This window comes from Pezoporus flaviventris, unplaced genomic scaffold (genome assembly GCF_033815535.1).
Source record: "Pezoporus flaviventris isolate CSIRO_AGI_PZ_B2104156 unplaced genomic scaffold, CSIRO_AGI_Pfla_v1 ptg000037l, whole genome shotgun sequence".
NCBI lineage: Eukaryota > Metazoa > Chordata > Aves > Psittaciformes > Psittacidae > Pezoporus > Pezoporus flaviventris.
The window spans coordinates 17,018,667-17,042,157 of record NW_026892585.1 but is presented as its reverse complement, the minus strand read 5'-3'; the positions used below and the strand labels follow the sequence as shown (position 1 = coordinate 17,042,157).

The 23,491-nt window shown below is 43.1% G+C and overlaps 1 protein-coding gene across 1 annotated transcript; it reads left to right on the top strand.

Annotated features, from left to right (window-relative positions):
- The first annotated feature begins 19,471 nt into the window (after positions 1-19,471).
- On the top strand, positions 19,472-23,167 carry TRIL (TLR4 interactor with leucine rich repeats). Its single transcript, XM_061465101.1, has 2 exons — positions 19,472-19,686; positions 20,400-23,167. The coding sequence occupies exons 1-2, from the start codon at positions 19,472-19,474 to the stop codon at positions 23,092-23,094; spliced, it is 2,910 nt and encodes a 969-aa protein (XP_061321085.1). The 3' UTR covers positions 23,095-23,167.
- The last annotated feature ends 324 nt before the right edge of the window (positions 23,168-23,491 follow it).

Below are 23,491 nucleotides of genomic sequence, written 5' to 3'. Positions count from 1 at the left end.
GAGGTTAAAAAAAGCTGTCATTCTATAATATAAATCAGATTTTCTCTTATTTTAATTCAGCGGGCTTCACTTCTCTTTAAGCAATAACTGTTAGCTAACAGACCCCCTTGCTCATTGGAAGAATCATTCAAATGTCGTTTGATAGTGGATATGTCTAAGTGCGCTGAAGCTGTATACAGTCTAATACATACTGAGTTAACTGTACTCATTTTTTACATGATTAATCCATTCAAATTCTTTTAGCAGAGCAAATGGTATAGGAGTAATTAATTTGCAAATGTCTACTTGATAAAGTGTATTTTAAATGTATCATCTTAACCATATGAGGAGAAATTTTCAAAAGCCACTAATATCCTATTCTCAAAAGCAAGTTGGATGCATAGCATAAATCACTCATTAAAAAAAAAACACAGAACTTCAGCCTTTATATTTTTTAAAGGCATTTGAAACCATTTTCCTAATTGCCACTTCAAAATCCTCCACTAGCCAATCAAAGAAATTCAGAAACTTCAGCCCATGCCCCTTTTGTGATGGATGGTGTTTTGGAGGGAAGCAAAATTTGCTCTGTACTTTAGCAGGCTGCAAAAGACATATTCAGTACTGTGCATTAAAAAGCAGCTCAGCAGGAAAAATTACCTATTGAATCAGAAAGATCTGCCCCTGATTAACGCTGAAGGAGTGTCTCTGCATGATATGAGGATGTGTTACTTACTAATACCTCTCAGACAGATTTGTGGCTACCCTTCTGAGCAGAGGGGATTTAGGAAAGGACTGGATTTCACACCAGGATGGATGGAAAAGTTGGGTTAGTAAAGACGGGGCCATCAAGGTATGTTTAGAGTTGCTACAGCCAGCTGACTGCACATAATTGCAGTACTCATAAGAGATTTAAGGCTGAAAAATGAATATCAGAGAGAGCATAGCTCTCTTAGAGAGTTTGGGCTGATAAAAACTAGTGAGCTGCAATCCCTGCAGCTGGAGAAAGGCAGCTTATTTTTGGGTGGATGAAGAGTTGTTTGCAAATTCCCTTACCATAGTCCTGGGTAAGGAGGGGATACCGGCTTGTAAACCCAGATTGCTGCAGAACCTGTAAAAGTTGTAAGCTCTACTCAAGAGTAGTGATTAACAGTGACACTAATTCACTGCACTCTGAATACAGCAGTTTTAGGGAGACTTCAGGGTTAATTAAAGGATATGGGTTGCCTGATTAACTTGATTTCTTGCTCAGCCTACAAAAAGCTGCTGAGGACCAGAGCAATGTAGTTGTAAGTACTTCTGGACTTGATGAGTGTCATTGCTTTTATTTTAGGAATGGAGTCAGCACTGCTTTCCAATGTGGACCAAAATCCTAACAGAACCTATGAGCTAACTTCAAGTATATCGGAAATAACCTACGAGTGCCTCAGCTGTGATGCTTGAGATAAACAACAGTCTCATTCTGAGCTTCAGCCTGGAAGGTTAAATACAAGGGCTAGTTGTTATGAGCAGCAACAAATCCATTGCACACCATCTGTAACCTGGAACACTTCTTCCTATTTACATCTTCCCTTGGCAGGGGTTTCCCATGGAATCCTGTCACTGAGCTTCCCTCAGATGAAATGGGCGATAAAGCACAAGGTTACAACTCGGACAAGCAGAACCTTCAAGTCTTGTTACACGGCTCAGTGTAAGGAAAGGGCTTTTTGTTACGCTTAGGGCCAGTGTTTGCATCCTACCATCAAAACTACAAATCTGACCTCGCTGATCTGATTCGACCAAAGAGCTGCAGTCTTGCCTGCTCATGACAGCTTGAACACTAACATTAACACTAATCCTGAAATGAAAGCTACACCTACATTAGTAACCGCTATCAAACTGAACTAAGCACAGCTCAGTGGCTCTTGCTGGTGATGATGTAAAAAGACATGTTGATAACACCTCGATTGCCGTGCAGCAACTGACTCAGTGATACACATCACCTGATCCTTCATCTTGCCTCTCATTAAACCTTTCTGTACATGAGTTCTTTACACTTACCAGCAACGCCTGCCACACCAAAAGCTAAGTATGGCTTACTAGCTCACATTTAAAACACATTAATAATACTCTAATATTCCCTTTTAAATTCTGCAGTAAAGCAGGAGTCACTATTTAGCATCAAATCATCAGACAATTCTATATTCTTAAAACTGGTAATTAATTTTGAAAAGGTACCTTTGGATGTCAAAGAATTACTATTAATCCATCCCCTAGTATCTCAAAGGTACTTGTTCAAGATTGAGAACATGCATTACCCCAGCAGCCTGAAAGAACACTGCATGTCATGGACAGATTTGGACTCAAAGAAGATAGTGCAACGAATATTAAAAAGTATTAATCAGCTGCCCTTCCATGTGTTTCAGAGAAATTATGACTGAACTTTAGAGAGAGCACTGTCATGTGGAAATATCGTTAAAATGAGAGAGACTAATTAAGTGGATGGAAGAGCCCTTTTCTTATTTCCTTATTCTTTGATGAAAATGCTTAAATCTGAAAAAGGAGAATCTATCAAAAGATAAAGCCTGAACGCCTGCAGTTGTATGATGTGAAGCATGGATAATTTTGAAGGCAATATAGTTTGTTCTACAGTTGGAACTTTGGCCCTTAGTCTGAGTCTGTGAGCTGAAGTTTGCAATAAACTGACTTGTTATGACTCACTATTTAATCATAGAACCATAGAACCATAGAATGGCTTGGGTTGGAAAGGGCCTTAAGGTCATCTAGTTTCAACACCCCTGCCATGGGTAGGGATGCCTCGCACTAAACCATGCCACCCAAGGCTATGTCCTACCTGGCCTTGAACACTGCCAGGGACGGAGCATTTACCACTTCTTTGGGCAACCTGTTGCAGTGCCTCACCACCCTCATACCAAAGAACTTCTTCCTTGTATCTAACCTGAACTTTCCCTGTTTAAGTTTAAGCCCATTACCCCTTGTCCTGTTCCTACAGTCCCTGATGAAGAGTCCCTCTCCGGCATCCTTCTAGGCCCTCTTCAGATACTGGAAGGCTGCTATGAGGTCTCCATGCAGCCTTCTTTAATGTATTCATAAAAATGCTTAAAAACAATAATCTTATTCTGTCCACTTAGCATCAAATTTTCAGGCTACATATCTTGACTGAAGTCTATGTATCTTGAGCTCGAGGGACTGGCAAAGTTCTGAGTGAATTCACAAACTCCCCTAGACCCTCATAGGCTGAAGTAATTTGTGTGATGAGGAGAGAGGCAGCATATCTCACCAGATATTTATTTGGTCTGTCATTGTAGAACAAAATCCATTCTGCACTGCCTCCCAGATTCTTCACATTTATCAAGTGGAAAGCAGCTCAGTATATTCAACCAAAATATTTCCTACATCAAGCCGGAGCTCCCAGATGACAGCGAACCAGTGCAATTGGTTCCCATTTAGCTATTGCTTAGCATATCTGACAATTTTTACAGGCTTATTTGGAGTTGTGTTGTTACAAAAAGAAATTTTCATAGATTAGTGATATATGTATAAAGAGCTAAATCTCTTAGATTTTAAGCTTTCATTTCCCCAGTGTCCAAGTCAGTCTGATACAATATAGTAATGAAGAAAAAAGACCTTCTATTATTAAATACAGTGTTAACATTGAAAAGCAGAGGGGAGAACAGGAATTACACATAAAGATGAAAAGATATCGGAAATCTCACTGTCTTCTTAGATGTTCTTCATAATCTAGAAACATGGCATCATGGTCTAGTTAACGGCAGTTGAGCGCCGAGACAGACCGTGTGTGTTCTTTCCCCTAGCAATTTAACAGAATCACTTTAATAAAAGCAGAAGATCAAAGAACTTCAGATGAGACAAAAAAGAACCAAGAAACACTCACTGTCAGCCAAGTCACACAGATCTGTTACAGAAAATATGTAAGCAACCAAAAATGAGAGGAAAAAATGTTTGCACTAACCCAATGACAGTTCAGAAAGTCAATTAGAAAAGCTTAATTGATGAGTTTATTATGGTTTATTGTGCAAGTAATAATTCATATTAAAACTCTTTGATTTTCAAAATTAAGTTTGAAACAAACATATAAATGTTAAGTATCTTTAAGAGTAAATTAATTTGTACTAAAACAAAAAAGTTTATTATTTTAATTTAGTATTATCTCAATATTATCTTAATTTACCAAACAGTCCAAATTCCTATCAGGGAACACTGTAGATACAAGTGTTTGCAGTTGTTAGGCAATCAACTTACTGCTTACCTTGCTGGAGACTATACCATAAAAATTAGTGTCACAGGTGATGAATGAAAGGTGTAGTGTCACACTACATGATGAATCTTTATCTTCACTAAAAAAAGACTGCAAGAAAGAGAACCTAAATAAAAGTTGAATCCTTAAGACAGAAGATTCGTAACAGGCATTGCAACAATACCTCCTTGGACGTGATATCAGCTATCAATTCCAGTGAGTCCATGCAAAGCATCTGTGAAGGACATGACACTCAGACTGCGGTTTCAAGCAATTGAACTAAATACAAGTTTGTCCCATATGCATCAACTCTGTGTTCTCAAAATAGTATATGTTTTTCTCTCTGGAAACAACTTCAAGACTGTGCTCACTGCACTTCACTAGAAACACACTGAACAGAATAAAAGTGCTAAATAAAGAAATCATACAACTGCAATAAGTTATTCATGATTATTAAAACATTAGGACCATGAAAGTGAATAGAGATGTTTCTGCTTCAGAAAAAGATGATTAGACTGAGAGGCCAATTAGCTTGTCCTAGAATGTAACTTAGTTCACATAACTGGTAACAAATACTGAATTAGGTGTCTTTACTTTGCAAGTATCCATAGAAACAAGACTGGTGGAAAGTCCAACCTAAATCAGCCCTCCTAGCAGTCTAGATCAAAATCACAGTTTACAAATAACACCAAATAGCCCCTCCTGCAGAAATATGACCCAGTTTCCTCTCTAAAGTCACTTAGTATATTCTTCAAAATTCTATATTTAACTTGTTGGCCTCTATTTCACATGGAGCATTAGGCATCTTATTTCTCACACTCTTATTGACAGATTGACAAATTAGTCCATCTTCTTTAGCTACTAAAGTAAAAGGAAACACAGAGAAATATAGGCAAGATTCAAACAACAAAAGATTTGACTAAGCTTCTAAATGCACACTTAGATTTTTAAGTTGTTCAAAAATGATTTCCATATACCAAATAATTTAATTTTTTTATAAAAGTTTATAATGTTATTGTGGAATAGCATGAAACAGACTCTGAACTCCCTTTATTTACAGCAAACCAAAGCTGATCCTGAATGAACCTGACAAAGCAACATGTGTGGCCAAAACCAGAGCTGAGATCAAGCATCAAGGCTTCTTTGGACAGAATACACATTAAGAGAACATCATTTGCAGATGTTCTTTATCCAGTTGGATTCCCTGGCTTTTCACTATCTCTGCTGACATGAGCCACAGCCAAAACAAACAAGTTGTCCTCTCCTCAGCAAAGTGCATTTGATGGTGCCGTGCCGATGGGAGGCTTCCAAAGCAATAGTTCTCAGCATTCCAGCTGATTAAGTCTTCTAATTGGCTCTCTCTTCCCATCCTAGGATCTTCTCACAATAGTTAGGAAAAGATGCATAAACTGCAGTATCAAGTAAGTACCAGGGAGATGATGTGAAAGCAACATTGTCTTTCAAGCTACATTCCTAGCATAGAAGACCAAGAGTTTATTTCCTCTTGGCAGATGTAGAATGTAAACAATCTTTCTTGGTCATTTTGTGGCTTGATCATCTGTTTTTATGTGTCTTATATCCTGTCTCATCATTAGCAACATTAGGATGGAAAGCAGAAGAAGAAATAAACACATTGGGCTGTGCTGGTGCTCCTCAAAGTATTAAAATCTCTACAGGAAAGCCTATTTTGCCTTGCTCACGTGTCCCTTTAAATAAGTCACCTGAATTCGGATCAGAAAGACAAGTCCTGTAGGGAATTTTTTGCCCGTAGCACATATAGATACACTATATATATATATATATATATATATATATATACACAAGATCATGAATAAACTATTGATCAAAGGCTACTACCAGAAGATCCCAAGACATTTGCTATGCTTCATCTTTCTTCTTATGGTCTTCTTCTTCTTGGCCTTTCTTACAGGCTTTATAGAGCATGTGGTGGCAAGAGGTATACATGGCACCTTTTAGATGGAACATCTATTGCACAGTTATCTACAATCACTAAGACCTGGAGCTGTCAACCAGTGCTGACCAGTGCTCTACTCCTTTGTCCTTATAAACAGCCAATGTAAGTCATAGACTTTTCTTTCAGAGAGCTGAAGATAGCAGGAAAAAATCAATGCTTTAGATAAACTGCAGAGTCTCCAGTATTTGGAGTGAAATTATGTACTACAAAGTGGCCCACGTGTATCATAACACTATTATAACTTTTAATACGGCTCTGGGACCCTGATACACAACAGCTGCCTACTAGATAAAAGCTTCTTTAGATAGCTGAGGTTTCTTGCCTTTTTCAATGAGACATAAAAGCCTTCCACTTCAGAATGGGTTCAGTTAAAGCAAACATACTTGTCTGATACAGTAGAAGAAAAGGAAATTACAATTAAACAACTGTGAAAAGGCTGAACCAGTTTATTTGATTCTCTAAAGTCCTTCACGTAAAATAAATGCATGTTCTTAATAAAAGTTTGCAGCTAGGACAGCTCAGTTTCAAATAAGAACTGTAATGAATTACAGTATTTATACATGAAATATCTTCAACAGTAAATTACACATTTCTGAACTTGAAAAAGCAAGTTACATGTTAAATGTAATATTGCACTAGCCATACAGGTGGTTCCTGTGAAACCTCGAACAAACCTACCTATAGGAATCTCCAAAGAGCAATACTGTCTGAGGTAAAATTTCCATGTTTTAAACAAATTTCCTTTAAATACATTACATTTTCCAACACAATTCACCTGTGAATGTAGCTGTCAATTACAGCAAGCCTATTAAAACTAGTGTTTATTTTGGATAGCAGTTATTTCACAGAACTACCTCTTTGTTACACACATTACTTACAAGGCATAATGATTGCATACAACCTTGGTACAACAAATAAAGAGTTTGCATTTTTAATTTCCTGTGCCTCTCTTGTATTTTTCACTTGGCTATTTGGAAAGCTGATACACATAAACACTGAATGACTTGGCATGAAAAGTGAATCAAATTCAGTCATATCTAACGATCAGAACAACTGAACACTCACGGATGTTTTAAAAAAGTACTTCTATGTAGGGTGTTTGAAATGCGTTTCCAGTTCTGTTTAAATAAGAAAAATGCAAGGACTAGTCTATAAGACCCCTTCACCACTTCATTGATCTCTCCAATTTTCCTGATTTTCAGCATGCGGACAAGCAGCAAGGATTAAGAGAAGCAGAAACGGGTATTTAGCCACAGAGCTGTTTGCCCTACTTATGCATTCACTTCATGCAACTTGGTAACTGTGAAGTGAGTACTTGACAAAAAAAAAAGGGGGGGGGGGGGAAGGGGAAGATAAATCCTCTCTCTACTTGAGTTTCCAGGCTTGGGAGTTGGCATGACAACTGTAAGCCAGTAGTCAAGTCAGGCACCGACTGACAGTAAGAAGCTGAAAGAAACCAACAGAAACACAGAAAAACCAAGAATACAGAGAAGTACTGGGAAAAGAACTGATAAAGTGTGGACATCATAAAGCTTTAGAGGTGTGGGCACTAGCACAAACAGTGAACAACTATTTCCCTGCATAGCAGTAGGCAGAGTATCATATAGCTGAGGTGGTGACTAGTTGTTTCTCCAGCGAATAAAAAGATTGTGCTACTCTAGGCAAAACTCCAGCTCTGTTGTGTGCCAGCAGAAATAGCTGATCAGGCTGCACAAGAGCAGTTTCACCGTGAACTGCAAGTAGTGATACATAAAGAGCTTATTAATCTTCTTTTACCATTGAAGCAAGTTTAACTTCCAGAAAATAGGTATTTATACTTAAATCAAAGGAAAGAATTAAGAATGGTGTCAAAAATAAGAATATCTTTTTTATGAGTAACTATTAATGAAAAAAGAAAGAATAGGCAGGTTTGTGAACAGAGGAAACATTCATCAATAGGGTAGGATAGGTTATTCTATGTTTTCCTCTGTGATCTTTTTAGTTTGTTATTGTTATCTGTATTTTGACACAGTAAATGCTCTTCTGTCTCCAACTTCCAGGCAAGTTGAGAGTAAAGCAACAACCCTACTCCACAACACTGTACGCATAGCCTTGGATTGGCCTCAGGAACCATCCTCTTCTTATGTACTGACATCACTGTCACATGTGAGGACAATTAAGGCCAGATTAGCCCACAGAAGAAGTCTTCAGTCTCATATTTCCTTATCCAAGGACAGTTTTCTAAATGTCCTAATTTTAATAATCTATTTCAACTGAAATTATGACCTGAAGTTGTTTGTGCACAATAATCTTATTCCTTGCATTATTTCTTTTTCTTTCGGAAAGCCAGTCATTATTGTCACGTTTGTGAATTGACTAACAACATCTGTGTATTTTTATTCCACTTTTAATAATACATCTATTAAACACAAACATAGCAGTGGCTTAATGTGTATTTTATTCTTTGGTCTACCAAGGCCGTGTTTGGTTTTAGCTTTGGTTTAGGGTGTTTTTTTTTGTCAGAAGTATGCCTTTTAATAGGAGCAAGACCAGAAACTCTCACTTGTATCAAACTAGAGAGGGTGGACTGACCCCACTGTCACTGGCATTTCCTACTTGAGTTGAAAAGGACAGTCTCACCTGTATTCAAGCTTTCATCCAAGCACTCTATTTTGCGTTTATTTTGCTGGTGGACTTGACAACTCTGAAATGGGAAAAAACGAATTTTCATTGAGATGGGGAAGTCTGAAGGCTTCTCACATGATAAAACAAGTTACTGCCTTTAACTTGCAGCAGATGGGAATTCTTCCACTCCTTTTGCTTCAGATATTTCCTGACTTATTAATATAATTATTCTTTTGAGAACTGATATTTGCTAATTTTAACTTGCAAATTGCTAAATCTATTGTATTCACAATTAATTATGGCATGATATAAAATCATATTGTTTGAACTAGCAGGAAAAGAGACGGATCGTCTCCCAAAGGTTCTTCAACACACAAATTCCGTTTCATGTGATATTTCAAGTGTGAAAATAACAAGCAGCAGTCCACAGAGGAAGGCTTTGCTTATTTCAAGTAAAGCTGCGTTAAGGAGGAAAGCTGGAGAGGACAACCCCCCCAAAACACAAAGTTGTACTTAGATAACATTGGAGAAAAGAGGAGGAAGTCCTCTCCTCACAATTTTGAAGTAAGGGACTAATCAGAATAGGTTGTTTACCTCACAAAGGTTTAATACTACTTCATCTTTTATTAGAAACATTAAGAATATTATGTGCTTAAACAATTCTATCGCTATATACATGGCTTTTGTGCCAGCTTGGGAGATGCTCTCCCCACAATTCACATCAGAGATATTTTTATCCAGACAAAAAAATGTTTCAATTAGTAATGAAAAAGAGCTATCATGGAGGAATTAAAAAATAATCAGGATGCTCAACTCACATGTTGCATCATGCAGATTGTATTTGGGGCAAAAATAGAACATTAATAAAGTAATTCTAAGAATTTAGAAATAGAAATTAGAATTTCGATAACAGAAGGCTCAGGGAGACCTTATCACTCTCTACAACTACCTGAAAGGATATTGTAGTGAGATGGGGGTCAGTCTCTTTTCCCAATAAATGAAAGGACAAGAGGAAATGGCCTCAAGCTGCACCAAAGATGGTTTAGATTGGATATTAGGAAACAGTTCTTCACTGAAAGGGTCATCAGGCATTGGAACAGGCTTCCCAGGGAAGTGGTGGAATCCCCGTCCCTGGAAGTGTTCACAAACCATGCAGATGAGGCTCTTAGTGACATAGTTTAGTGGTCGTCTTGGCAGTGCTGGGGAACGGTTGGACTTGACCTTAAAGGTCTTTTCCAACCTGCTTGATTCTATGATTCTATGATTTTATATAATGTATGCTATCACTAAAAGTGCATCATGGTTATTATACACAGTGAAGTCCTTGGTAAGTCTTAAAGAATGACCTGCTTCAGACACACTTTTGTCCTACAGCATGAACAAAATGGCTGTTATAACCGAAACACTGCAACTGTACTTTCCTCACCTTTCTTATTAAATTTCAACTTTGTTGGACATGTTTAATTTTTATGTTAATTTGGCCTCATACATAACTCAATTTCTCCAGGTTATAGAAGATTCAAAACTTTACAGGAGGGATTGAGTAAAAATGTAGCATGCCAATGGACCAGCACTTTAACTGGTGCAAAGCTAAGCCAGTAATGGTGTAACAAATAATGTGAGCTGAAGATCTGGCCTCAAACACAGTGCATATTCAGCTTAACAGAGGAGTCACTGAGGCAGAGAAATCAATATAAGTCAGATATTCTGTGCTTACTGCACTTTCCCTTTAGAAAAGTATGTGTATGTTATACCACAGACACAACTGTATTGTTTCAGTAGAGATTCCAGCCAAATGGTGTTTTTTAAAAAGACCAGTCCCCATACTTTCAGGCTGGATAGCACTGGTTTATGTTAAGCAAGTATCCTGGTGGCATTAGTGTTTACCTTCTTTTCTCACACAGACCGAATGATCAACAGTAGGTCAGCTATAACTAGTTACTGCAATATAAAATTATTTATGAAAGAAAAAGGACAATTAAATAAGCCACAGTAATAAACACAGATCAGAATGACTAAATTCCTCAACAAGTAACCTGAAAATAACATAAAAATTAAAAATCAACCAGACCCTTTGTCTTGTTGAGAAACTATGTCTAGTTCTTCCTTCTGCCCCTATGCCCTTCCTCTGCCTCTGAAACTTACCTTCTGAATCCACATTGAATAAGAATGAGATATCTGTAACATGATACGTTTGCACTGATCCTATAGATTGCTGTTAAGAAGCAGTCCATCACAAATGTGGCTTCTATTAAGTTTCATTACTTTCAGGATGTTAATTTTGGTACAGGCTTATTATTTTTGTGATTTTGCGCAAAACTACTACCCATCATGTTAAACAGAGGTAGAAGAAAAACAGGAGTTCAAACAACACTGACAGAACAATGCCCATGCAGATAACTAAACATCCAGCTTTAATCTGAAATAGTTTCTTTTTGACACTTAATTTTACAGTGACTAATAGAACAAAGCCCTCTTAAAACTCTCCATGCTATTCTGTTCATATTATGAAAGGCTACAGGAATAAAAACTGTATTGTGTACAACTGTAGAAATTAATACTCTAACACCCATGTGCTACATGAGAAACTTGTTAAAGTTCTAGAACATTACTTTACATCCACTGTCCAAGTAACTTCAGACTTCCCAGAAGATTGTGACTTTCAAGCAGGACCACTGTGGTGATACCTGGAAGCAGGTGAGGATTGTTCTCCACAATCTGATATGGAAAAGAAAACTAGCTAATATTTAGATATTTTTCTTTTACAATGAAGAAAAATATTCTACCACCATAGTTCCCAGGAGTATTAGGGTACTTCAAATGTTAAGAACTTAATTTAAAAAAACATAAAAATCACACTAAAATATACTATGATTCTAAGAGCTGAACATTTACCCATGCAGAAATTCCAGAATTTAGGTTGCCATCACAACTTTGTCAGCACTTATGTACATATATTTTAACATACATTCTGATATTAAGTATTGCATAAATCTTTATGAATAAGCAGGGGTCTTGGGGTAGTGGCATGGAAACTCCAAGGCTTGAGAAGATTGTTATCCTCAAGATAAAAGAACCTAAGAGCACAATTGTACAGGAGATAAGAACAGGAAGGGTTAAGGAGAAAAAGTATTTCTTTAGTCCAAATACTTATATGCTGCCTCAGAGAAGTAGATTCTATCTTTGTCTCTATCACAGATCAACCCACAACCCCCACAACTTTGGAGTCCTTTATTTCATGGCTGTGTAATTTGAAACATCTGGGGAGCCTGGCTTTCAAAAGATGTGACCTCTAAATCAAAGGTGCAAGTTTAGCTAGGCAGAAGCTATATGCTAAATATTTAAATACTACATAAATTTTAATTATGGCAAAGCAGGTGATGAGCCTCCCAAATAAGACACTCAAAAATTAATCAGCTTTGATCTTCTATTAACCACCCCACAAACAACACTTCCTTGTCTCACCAGAGTGTTTTTAAGATAAGACTCCTTACTTACAGTGCTGAAAGCAACAGACACATGCATTACACCAGCCTATATGTCCTCTTTTACTACTGAAACTGCTGTAACACTCATCATCTTTGCTGTCCTCCCTGCCTACATTCTACCCTTCACCGTATCCTTTTGGGGATTATGAATTACTTTTTTCCTCAGACCATTTAACTGGCAAGTTAATTTTGAACTCTGACCCTACCCTCCAATATCTGCAGCTTCTCCTCTGTGTAGCATTGCCAGAAAATCAAATCAGCATATTCTATTCCATTCCATTTTAATGACAGGTAATAATGCACAGCAGCCATAGGATAAAACCTTGCAGAACCAAAGCGGATAAGCATGACAAGTTTTAGAGTAATCACCAACATAGATCAGGTACAAGTTTTCCACCCACTTTTAGCCACACCTTAGAATCATAGAATAGTTAGGGTTGGAAAGGACCTTAAGATCATCTGCTTCCAACCCCCCTGCCACGGGCAGGGAGGGACACCTCACACTAAACCATGCCACCCAAGGCTCTGTCCAACCTGGCCTTGAACACTGCCGGGGATGGAGCATTTACCACTTCTTTGGGCAACCCATTCCAGTGCCTCACCACCCTCACAGTAAAGAACTGCTTCTTTATATCCAATCTAAACTTCCCCTCTTTAAGTTTTAACCCATTACCCCTTGTCCTATCACTACAGTCCCTAGCGAAGAGTCCCTCTCCAGCATCCTTGTAGGCCCCCTTCAGATACTGGAAGGCTGCTATGAGGTCTCCACGCAGCCTATGAGGTCTCTATGCAGCCATACGCTGTTATCATCTAGCCTACATGTTCTTAGACCCTGAGAATATCAGAGTAGCTTCTGATTTATACTAGGTGTTAACTCTCTCCTCACCAGGTCTATATATTAAACTATATGTCATAGCAAGCCTCTCTTTTTTTCCACAATGTTGAACAGTATCATGTACTCTTTTTTGGAGCTAACTGGAACATATTCAGCTACAGTAATTTGTAACCCAATACTATGAAGTATAATGGAATACTACAAATAAATCAGCCATTTTAAACAAGTCTCAGCTACAGCACGGAGCAACAGCTTTGATCCAGTATCACATTTCATCATGTGGTATTAAGTACAATGTAATCAAAATGCAAATATTTATAAAAATAAAGAATGCAAGGGCTACAATGCTTTTGCTTCCACTTCATTTTTCTAGGTCCTCTCATTTTAATTAGCAAATGTTTTTAAAAACTCCACAAACACTTTATCAAGGTACTTACACGGATGAAGTGACTGCACAGAGCAATTCCCAATAAGAGACTGGAAATCTGTATTTCTGCTTCAAAGGCTCACTGCCTGCAGTGTTAACAGAAAGATGTTTATGTCTGCCCCTCTGAACACACAAATATCCACAGGTCAATTTATATAGCAATGTTCAGTGCTTAAGACTGAAGGATTATGTAATGCTGCCTTATTGCCCATTTTCACTAAAAACAACGACTCTCAGTACCACATATCACCATATACAGCAAAAATGGGGTATTAAGAAGCAGTGACAATATTTCACAGATTTTTTAATTAAATCTCGAGGTGTCAGCGCTGACGTATGACACAAACGTACAGGTTAGTGAAGAGCGTTGAATGAAATGGCCTCAAGTGATTTCAAACTGAGCATAATTGTAAGCATATGAAACTCTCTCCAGGCACTGAAGAGACTTCACCAGGAGTTAGGTGTAGATTTCTATCACTCATATGCAAGGAGTAATTAAAACAGAGATGAGACATACTGGCATCTACAGGGGAATCAGGAGTCTACCTGTCTATGGCAGTTTCAACCAGCTTGCATTGTTTATCACAGCAAAACAGCCTTAAGGGATAGGACTGGGCTCTTTGTAAATACCAGAACACTAACTGCCAAACTACTAAGTAGAGTTTTTGACGTTCAAGGATAATTCAGACCCCACGAAGAAATGCATACTAAACAGGAACAAGTTATGTCTGAAATTGGAAGGTTGCCTCAAAAGATGTTCTCAAATGATGCTTTCAGCAGCAGCAAAAGGAGAAAAAAAAAAACAACCCAGCACCAGCCTGAAATAACTTCTCAAAAGGATGCGAATGGACTCATATGACATACTGTGATAGCAGATGACTAAACCAAATGATCCAGGCTTTCTGATCAAAATGTAGTCACGTGCTTAAATGGTTTCTTAAAAACCATTTAGGCCTTGAGGCCATATTTTTGGGTGAAAACACACGAGCACGTGGCTCTATTAATGACAAACATATGCTGAGTCATACCAGTTCAGGGTCTAGCATGTAATTTTCAATTGTTTAAGACTCATATACACTAAATATGAAACAGGAGTGGGAGCACACATTGATAGTGTGTTGATGACAACTTTTTGATGACTGACAAGCTAAGTAGGTGCTCTGTTGAACCTGTTTTCACAAACAATCAAGAATCAGATGGGTTTGAGAACACTGAGGAGAATGTCAGCTGCAATGACCATTACATTGTGGCGTTTAAAATCCTGAGTCAAGTGAGCAAAATAAATTATAAAAACTACAATCCTGGCCCTCAAGAAAGCAGATCTTGGTTTGTTCAGGGATCTGCTTGGCAAGGACCCATGGGATACTGCCATGAAGTTCAAGAAGGCCAAGTCCAAAATCCTGTGTATGTGTCCAGGTGATGCCAGGCACAAATAGAAGCTGGGCAGAGAACAGGTTGAGAGGCAGCCCTGAGGAGAAGGACTTGGGGGAGTGCTGATTGATGAGAAGGTCAACATGAGCTGGCAGTGTGCGCTCACAGCCCAGAAAGCCAACTGTCATGGGCTGCATCAAAAGGAGCATGACTCTGCTCTCATACACCTGCAGTACTGCGTCCAGCTCTGGCACCCCCAACACAAGAGGGATGTGGACCTTTTGGAGCGAGTCCAGAGGAGGCCACAAAGATGTTCAGAGGGCTAGAGCACCTCTCCTATGGTGAGAGGCAAAGAGAGTCGGGCTTGTTCAGCCTGGGAAAGAGAAGGCTCCAGAGAGAGGGACACTTCGTCCAAATGGCTTTAGAGTATCTCCAAGGATGGAGACTCCACAACCTCCCACGGCAATCTGTGCCAGCTCTCAGCCACCCTCACAGTGAAAGTGTTTCTTGATGTTCAGACATATCATCCTGTATTTCAGTTTATATTCCCGGCCTCTTATTCTGTCACTGGGCACCGCTGAAAAGACCCTGGCTCTGTCCATTTTGTACTCTCCCCTCAGGTATTAATATACATTGATGAGATCCCCGTGAGCCCTCTCATCTCCAGGCAGAACAGTCCGCCTTTCCTCATGTGACAGAAGCTCCAGTCCCTTAATCATCTTAGTGGCCCTGGGTTTTTTGCGGGTGGATTTTAGCACTGACATATTGAAGCAAGTCCAGTGAAGGACCGTGAGGCTGAAGCACATCAATGAATGAACAGTGGCTGAAAGAAAAGGATTTGTTTAGCCATAAGACGGCTTTGCTGTCTTCAGCTACCTAATGGGAGTCCCTGTGGTACCTCCATCCTTGTAGAGTTGACAGAGCCCTGAGCAACCACATCTAGTTGGGAAGCTAGAGTGATACTGAGTGATCCCTTCTAATGTGATATAAGTCAATGGCATCCAACAGTGCGTTTTTTTCTATTTTTCTGCATTTCTACCAGAACGTGTTTTACCAATTAGTAATAGAAGTCCTCATCCAAGTGGTATTTTGTTTAAGTGTTTTTCTGCTACACTTTCCAAACTACAGGAATAGAAAAGAGCATCTATCACACTAAAAGTATGGCAAGAGAGTATTACCCACTAGGAAAGAGATTAAATACACATACCCTTTTATGGAGGAAGAGAAGAAGAAAATATTTGCAAGAACACTTGCCTGATTTGTTATCCCATTATGGAAAAAATGGTCTAACAATACTGCAAAGATTCAGTACATAAACAGATAATCATGCGAAAGAACTGCAGACACTGCAACAGCTAATTGGCCCTGCATAAGCTACATAAGCATTTGGTTTACATAAATTATACTACTCTTACCCTGACACATGTAGGGTTCTCTCCTTTCTTACCATCACAGATGCTGAACTACACAAAAAGCACGTACTTCCCTTAAGCAGTTTCTCAAAGAGAAAATAAGTGTTGGATAAAGCAAAACATAGCAGCTAAAAAATTGGTTAGACTTTTGCAAGTGCTAATTCAGCCAACCTAACTGATGAAAGTTAATTTGTAAGTGATCCATACTGCAGAGATCACTACACAGAAGAATACAGATACCTAACTCTCCATTTATTGTTATGAAATACTAGTATTACAGCAACAACATCCATTACTTGATCTGCATTTAATTGTATAGATTGAGCCAGCTGATTTTCACTTGCGGACAGAACATGTGAATACATTGTTACCTGTGGATACAGCTACAATTCATTTCACATACTCTACACAGGGAAACACAAAAACCAGATCTGAAATTGCTTGGACAGTAAATTAATATGCACAAAGGAACAAACTGCTATCATCAACCTGGAACCACCAGCCCAGAGGAAGCCTCAGAGGCACAACCTACCCTATGTGAAATGCAGTGGGTTTTTGACTGTTTGATGGATCATGCACACAATGGTAAACCCATGTCTAGACTAGCATCATATCTCAAAAATACATAAATGCTTTATACTCAGATGTTTAATTCTGAAAAGATTTAAAGATAGGTGCAACCAGCAGAGACTTATAGGCCACAAACCTCTACGGGTGAGGGTGATGGGTTCAGGTATCTATTAAACATCTGGTAACTTTCATTCTGTGGAGCAGAACAGGCATGTAATATTAACTGCTGGCCTGGGAGTTATGCTTTACTTCTGAAGAACTGGATGTGGCAAGTGACATTTCATTACACGTGAACACAAACCACTGCATCAGGGAAAGGTTTTGTTTAAAATGTTAGTTACCACAGGAAGGGCAACCAACAAATTATGTAACATTGGTGAACTCTTTGTGCCATTTCAAAGGAGAAAAAAACCCAGCATGCTTTGTTTAAAGGGAGTTTCGCATGGCGATATTGCCACAGTCCCAGGATACACTGGGATAGGCTACACTGAGCATGCTTCTTTCACTCCATTTCGTGTTCTGACTACAAATAACTGTTGAATCTCTTTCAACCACCAGACCTCTGACCAGTTCCTAGATAACATCTCTCGAAAAAACAACAAAATCACAGAGGTATTTGGTCTTAGGTGTAACAAACATATGGATACTATTTAGCCATGAAACAATACCTTATTTAAGGTCAGTTCTCTCATAATTATCATAGGGATAGATTTGTATCAGCTGAAAGACAGTATTTCTGGTTTTACTCTTTGTTCTTTGCCCTTGAAAATCCTCATACTTCGAATCTTAACCATGAAGGTGTATTTTAAGAAAACTTTTAAGAACAGACTATTTTTTTAATGCAGCCCTCCAGTTTTTCATAGTTGGATTTATGCTTTCTCAGTTGGATTTATGTTTTTTCAATTTGGGGTGAAAAAGAAAAAAAAAGATTACTATTTCTCAATAATGCATTAAAAAGTTTATTGTGCGCTTTGGTAAAGAAACAAGAACCACTGCAGCTGGAAAGCTCCTATTCCAAAGCAGGAAAACAAATGTGGCATCTTTTATCTGAACAGATGTGTTCCTAATGTATTTAGAAGAAATACTTCCTACTTGAATTAAAAAAAAAAAATCATAAATCAGCCAAAATCCCATTGTATTTATTTTGTTTCTAGTATAAAATATTTCCAGTGTGAGAACAAGAGCGTGATTCTCTTCTTAAGAAGCACTACTAAAATTTTTTTATTCCTAAAGTCACTTAGAATTCCCCAAACCCAGTGAAAATAATAATGTTGGCTAAGTGTCAGAAAGCATACATCAAAAGCAATACTTAAGACGCAATTTGACTTAAACCTTTAATATTTGCTGTGACACGTGACTAGAAAAAGATCTATGGTGCTCCTACAGGAAGGACAGTTCATAAATTGCCCTCATAAGCTTGAGCATGTTTCAAAAAAAAAACCCCAAAGGAACAGAAAATAAGCATACCATTATGCAGAATGGTTTTCTGAAATTCCACTATTTAATGTATGTCACAGTGAAGCAAATTTGTTGAGGGGAAAAGTAACCAGTCAATTGGGCTTTGCTCAGAATTAAAGAAAACTTGGAGAGCATGTCTTCCCTTGCACTACAGTGGCTTTGAGAATGAGCAAAGAAACACACAGGTTTTGTTAGGTGAAAAACTTCTACTTTGTCCTGAATATTAGACATGATGTGATAGATGCTGAAAAGAAAAAGCTGGTAAGTGAAAATATATTTGATAAGAAAGAGACTGAGCTAAAAGGTCTAGAAGGGATGACCCATGGACATTCAAATCATGAATGAATGCTGGATGGGCTTCTTTCATAACCTGGGGAAAGAAGAACAATGGTTAGTAAAAAGTTCCTCCTGTGAAACTTACTCAGATTTGTTTCAGGAAAAAGAATACTTTACTAATCAAGTGTGTACTGCTTGAAATAAAGCAGTTAAAAATAATCAAAACACAAACCTTCCACTTCACTCAATAAACAGACAAACTTCTCTCCACCCTCAGAAAACAAAGCAGCAACAATTTAGGACACAATTTGAAATCAAGTTAATCCGCAAGGATGCTTGCTTGTTTAATGACAAGATAGTGCATATGACTTCCCTATGATGGTGCAAATATGATTTCCCACATAAGCACAATGCAATTTGCACTATGAAAGATCATTCTTCATAAGGCCTCGCCTCAGCTAACTACAAGAGCTAGGAATTAAGAGGCTCACAGTTATCTTCCTTTGACTGAGCCAAGCTTTATCCCTTCTCTTCAAGATTTCTTCAGACTGCCAGTGTGCTTTCCAGGCAAATCACTTCCATGCACAACACTGTGCTTCATGCTCCAGAGCAGACTCGGAGCACACTTCATATTCTCCCAACTGCTAAAAAAAAAGGACCAAATCGGGGTTGGATCAAATTAACAGCTCTCCATGGAAGCAGACAACAGGGACGCAGCACAAAGTACCATGCCATGTTACCTCCTCACGTTGGCACTGCCACTAAAAACAAAACATCCATGAAAACTATCTAAATTCTGTCTTCTGGTGAGAGAAAGAAGCATGGCTTGTACACTGCTTTTGTCCAGCCAGTGCGTGCAAAGTGTGTGCAGTTGGATTCAACTTCATGTGATATCACACTTTCCAATGTATTTATTACACTTGCAACATGACATTTTGGGCATTACCTTCTTTCTCTCACCATCAGTGGCAGCCTTTATTATACACTTCCTATCTAGGCATTTCCCCCTGCCCTTAGACAGTTATTTACCCCCTTGGTGACATCTTAGGAAAAGGAAAAATGCCAACAGGAAAGGCAAGTCATTGAATGGATGGGTATGAGGTCTACTTTGTTTACAGTATGCTTCCCAACATCTTCCTTTCATTCTGAATGTGTATGTTGTTGAGAGAAAAAAATAAACCTTTAAAATGGGATTTATTTCTAAAGAGCATCGTGGAGCTGGAGCTATGTCCAACTGCATCTTCACTGGCAGCTTTGTAAGTAACCTACTGGGCAGGATGGTGCGGAGAAAGAATGAAAGTTCAGTCTTTGATGTACTAGAGGTGTCTTAGTCCTCTGATTGCCCTTTGATTAAAAACAAACCAAGTCCTTCATCCATGGTAAACCGTAGCTATTGCTTTTGACAGGTTTCTAAACACAAGCAAAATGGGGGGGTGGGGGGACGGACACGGGACTGGGGGGGACGGGACACGCACAACTACTTTGGTCGTGCTCCCTTCCCCCTCCCGATGCGCAGCTCTATCTGCAGCCCATGTGGCTGGGAGGCAGTCACAGCCGGTTCCAATTCCTACTTTCCCACTTTGCGCCCCTGCTCGCTGCCGGGGCTAAATCGAGCCAGGACCGGCCGCTGGCTTCCTCCCTCCCGCCCCCCCGCCGAGCCGTCCTCCCTCTCCCCCGCTCCATCCGATCCTCCGGTCCCCCAGGGCACAGTGTGGGAAGTACGAATTTCCGCTGAGTTTTCCCGGCAAGTTTCGGAGCTCGTCTTTCTCCTGCTCCCCGCTCCGCCCGCTCCCTCCACCGCTCCGCCCGCCCCCTCCGCCCCTGGGAGAGCCGGCGGAGCAGCGGGCAGCCGCTCGCTCCGCGGCCCGCCCCCCGCGGTACCACCGGCCCCGCGATCGCCGACCGCAGCCCGCACGGGGCAGCCGAGCCCGGTCGGCGGCAGCTGCAGTGCTCTCACCGCTCCGTGCCCCCTGCGAGTCCATGGTGCCGGGCAGCGCGACCTGCCGCCACCGCGCCTGCCTGCCCGGCACGGAACTCAGCCCGGCGCGGAGCAGAGGAAGGGCCGATTAGCAGCCGCGGAGGAGGCGGAGGGGATGCCGGAGCAACACAAAGCCAGCGGGGAAAGCAGCCCACGGCTCGTCCTGGGATGGGGGCGCCGCGCTGGGTCCGCCTGATGCTGCTGCCGCGGGTGCTCTGGGGCTCCGTCCCCCTCTTCTTCCTGCTGCTGCCCGCGGCCGAGTCCATCTGCCCCGAGCCATGCGACTGCCAGCAGCACCAGCACCTCCTCTGCACCAACCGGGGCCTGCGCTCCGTGCCCAAGGCTGCCGAGCCCCAGGATGTCCTCACCTACAGCCTCGGGGGCAACTTCATCGCCAACATCTCTGCCTTCGACTTCCACCGCCTGGCAGGGCTCCAGCGCCTGGACCTACAGTACAACCGGATCCGGTCGCTGCATCCCAAGGCCTTTGAGCGCCTGGATCGGCTGGAGGAACTCTACCTGGGCAACAACCTGCTGCCGGCGCTGGCCCCTGGCACCCTCAGCACCCTGGCTAAGCTGCGCATCCTCTACGTGAACGCAAATGAGATCGGCCGCCTCAGCGCTGCCTCCTTCTCCGGCCTCAGCAGCCTTGTCAAGCTGCGGCTCGATGGCAATGAGCTGGGCTCGCTGGGCGACTCCACTTTCTCAGGGCTGCCGAACTTACTCTACCTGCACCTGGAGTCCAACCGCATCCGCTGGCTGAGCCGCGGTGCCTTCACTGGCCTGGCTAAGCTGCGCTTCCTTGACCTCTCGGGGAACCAGCAGAGCTCCCTTCGCCACCCAGACATTTTCGGGCCGTTGCGCTCCCTCCACACCCTGCTGCTGGCCAGCAACAGCCTGCAGCAGCTCACAGGGGGGCTCTTCCAGCACCTGCCCGGCTTGGCGAAACTCTCGCTCAGTGGCAACCGGCTGGCTCACCTGGCCCCCGATGCCTTCACTGGCCTGGGCTCACTGAAGGAGCTGCGCCTGGAGGGAAACCTGCTGAGCCACCTGCCTGCTGCCCTGCTGGAGCCGCTGAGCAGCCTGGAGGCGCTGGATCTGAGCCGCAACGCGTTGACCTCCCTACATCCTGCCACCTTCGGCCACCTCGACCGGCTGCGGGAGCTCAGCCTGCGAGACAACGCGCTGACCACCGTCCCCGGGGAGCTCTTTGCCTCCAACCCGGCTCTCTACCGCCTGGAGCTGGAGGGGAACGCCTGGAGCTGCGACTGCCGCCTCCGCGGCCTCAAGCACTGGCTGGGGGCCTGGCACTCCCAGGGCCGCCTGCTGACGGTCTTCGTGCAGTGCCGCCGGCCGCCCGCCCTGGCTGGCAAGTACCTCGACTACCTGCAGGACGCCCAGCTCCCACCGCCGCAGGACGGCGGCTCCTGCCACGACGGTGCGGCTCCCTCCGCCGCGTCCCCGCCGCCGTCTGTCGAAGGGCTCGGCAGCAACAGCAGCAGCGAGGGACTGCCCCGCGGGCTGCCGGGGCCGCCGCCGTCCGCCTCCACCGCTCGCCTGCTGGGGGCGCCCGAGGGCCCGGCGCCGCCGCCGAGGGCCGCGGAGGAGGCCGCCAGCCCCACGCCGCCGCTGCCCGCCCGCCCCTCGGCGTCCGGGCTGGCACCGCCCAGCGCGGCGTGGCCCCGACGGGCAGGAAAAGCCCGCTCGGCTCCGGCTGCTGGGGTCCCACCGCTGGTGTCCGACCCGTGCGACTTCAACAAGCTGTTCCTCTGCAACCTGTCGGTGGAGACGGTGGGCTCCACCTCGGTGACGGTGCGCTGGGCCGTGCGGCCGCACCGCAGCCCCCGCCTGCTGGGGCCGGCGCGGTTCCGCCTTCTGTTCGATCGCTTCGGCGCCGCCGTCAAGTTCCAGCGCTTCGTCTACCTGCCGGAGCGCGGGGAACCGGCCGCCACTCTTCGGGAGCTCCGCCCGGACACCCCCTACCTCGTCTGCGTCGAGGGCATCCTCGGCGGCCGCGTGTGCCCGGTGGCGCCGCGGGACCACTGCGCCGGGCTGGTCACCCTTCCCGAGAGCGGGGCGGCGGCAGCGGCGGGCGGGTCCCGCGGCCCCGACCAGCAGCTCCTCACCTTGGTGCTGCTGGCGGTGAACGCGCTGCTGCTCTTCGCGGCGCTCGCCGCCTGGGCCTCCCGCCTGCTGAGAAAGAAGGTGCTGGGGCGGCGGCGGCGGAAGGCGGCCCCCGTCCACGTGCGGCACCTCTACTCCACCCGCCGGCCCCTCCGCTCCATGGGCACCGGCGTCTCCAACGACTTCTCGGGCTTCCAGTCGCACCGGTCGCCCCGCGGCGCCGCCTGCGCCCTCAGCGAGGCCGACCTCATCGAGTTCCCCTGCGAGCGCTTCATGGACAGCAGCGGCGGCGGCGGCGGACGCCACGGCGACGACCACCTGCTGCAGCGGTTCGCCGACTGAGCGCACCCAACTACCGCTCCCGGCGGGCCCCGGGCGGCGACGGGCGGCCAGGCGCACCAGGAGCAGGCGAGGCGAGGCGAGGTGGCTCTTGGGCGGTGAGGGTATGGCCTGGGACCCGCTGGGTCGCAGCCTCGAGGTAGACAGCTGTAGCGCAGTGGGTGCGTTCTGCCGCCCTCACTGCAGGCTGGGGCTGCTGCTGTGGTGAGGCAGGCTTGCTGGGTCACCTCTGCGGGGATGGCGCCGTTTTCTCAGAAACCGACAGTAACCAGGCCAAAAGCCTCGATTCACGGTAGCCATTCTTTGTCATGAGGAGAGAAGAACAGCGGGAGCGACTGCAGACAGCAGGTGATTCCTGCTTATGTGGTCTCGGAGCCATAAGTTTAAGTGTGCTTTTCTA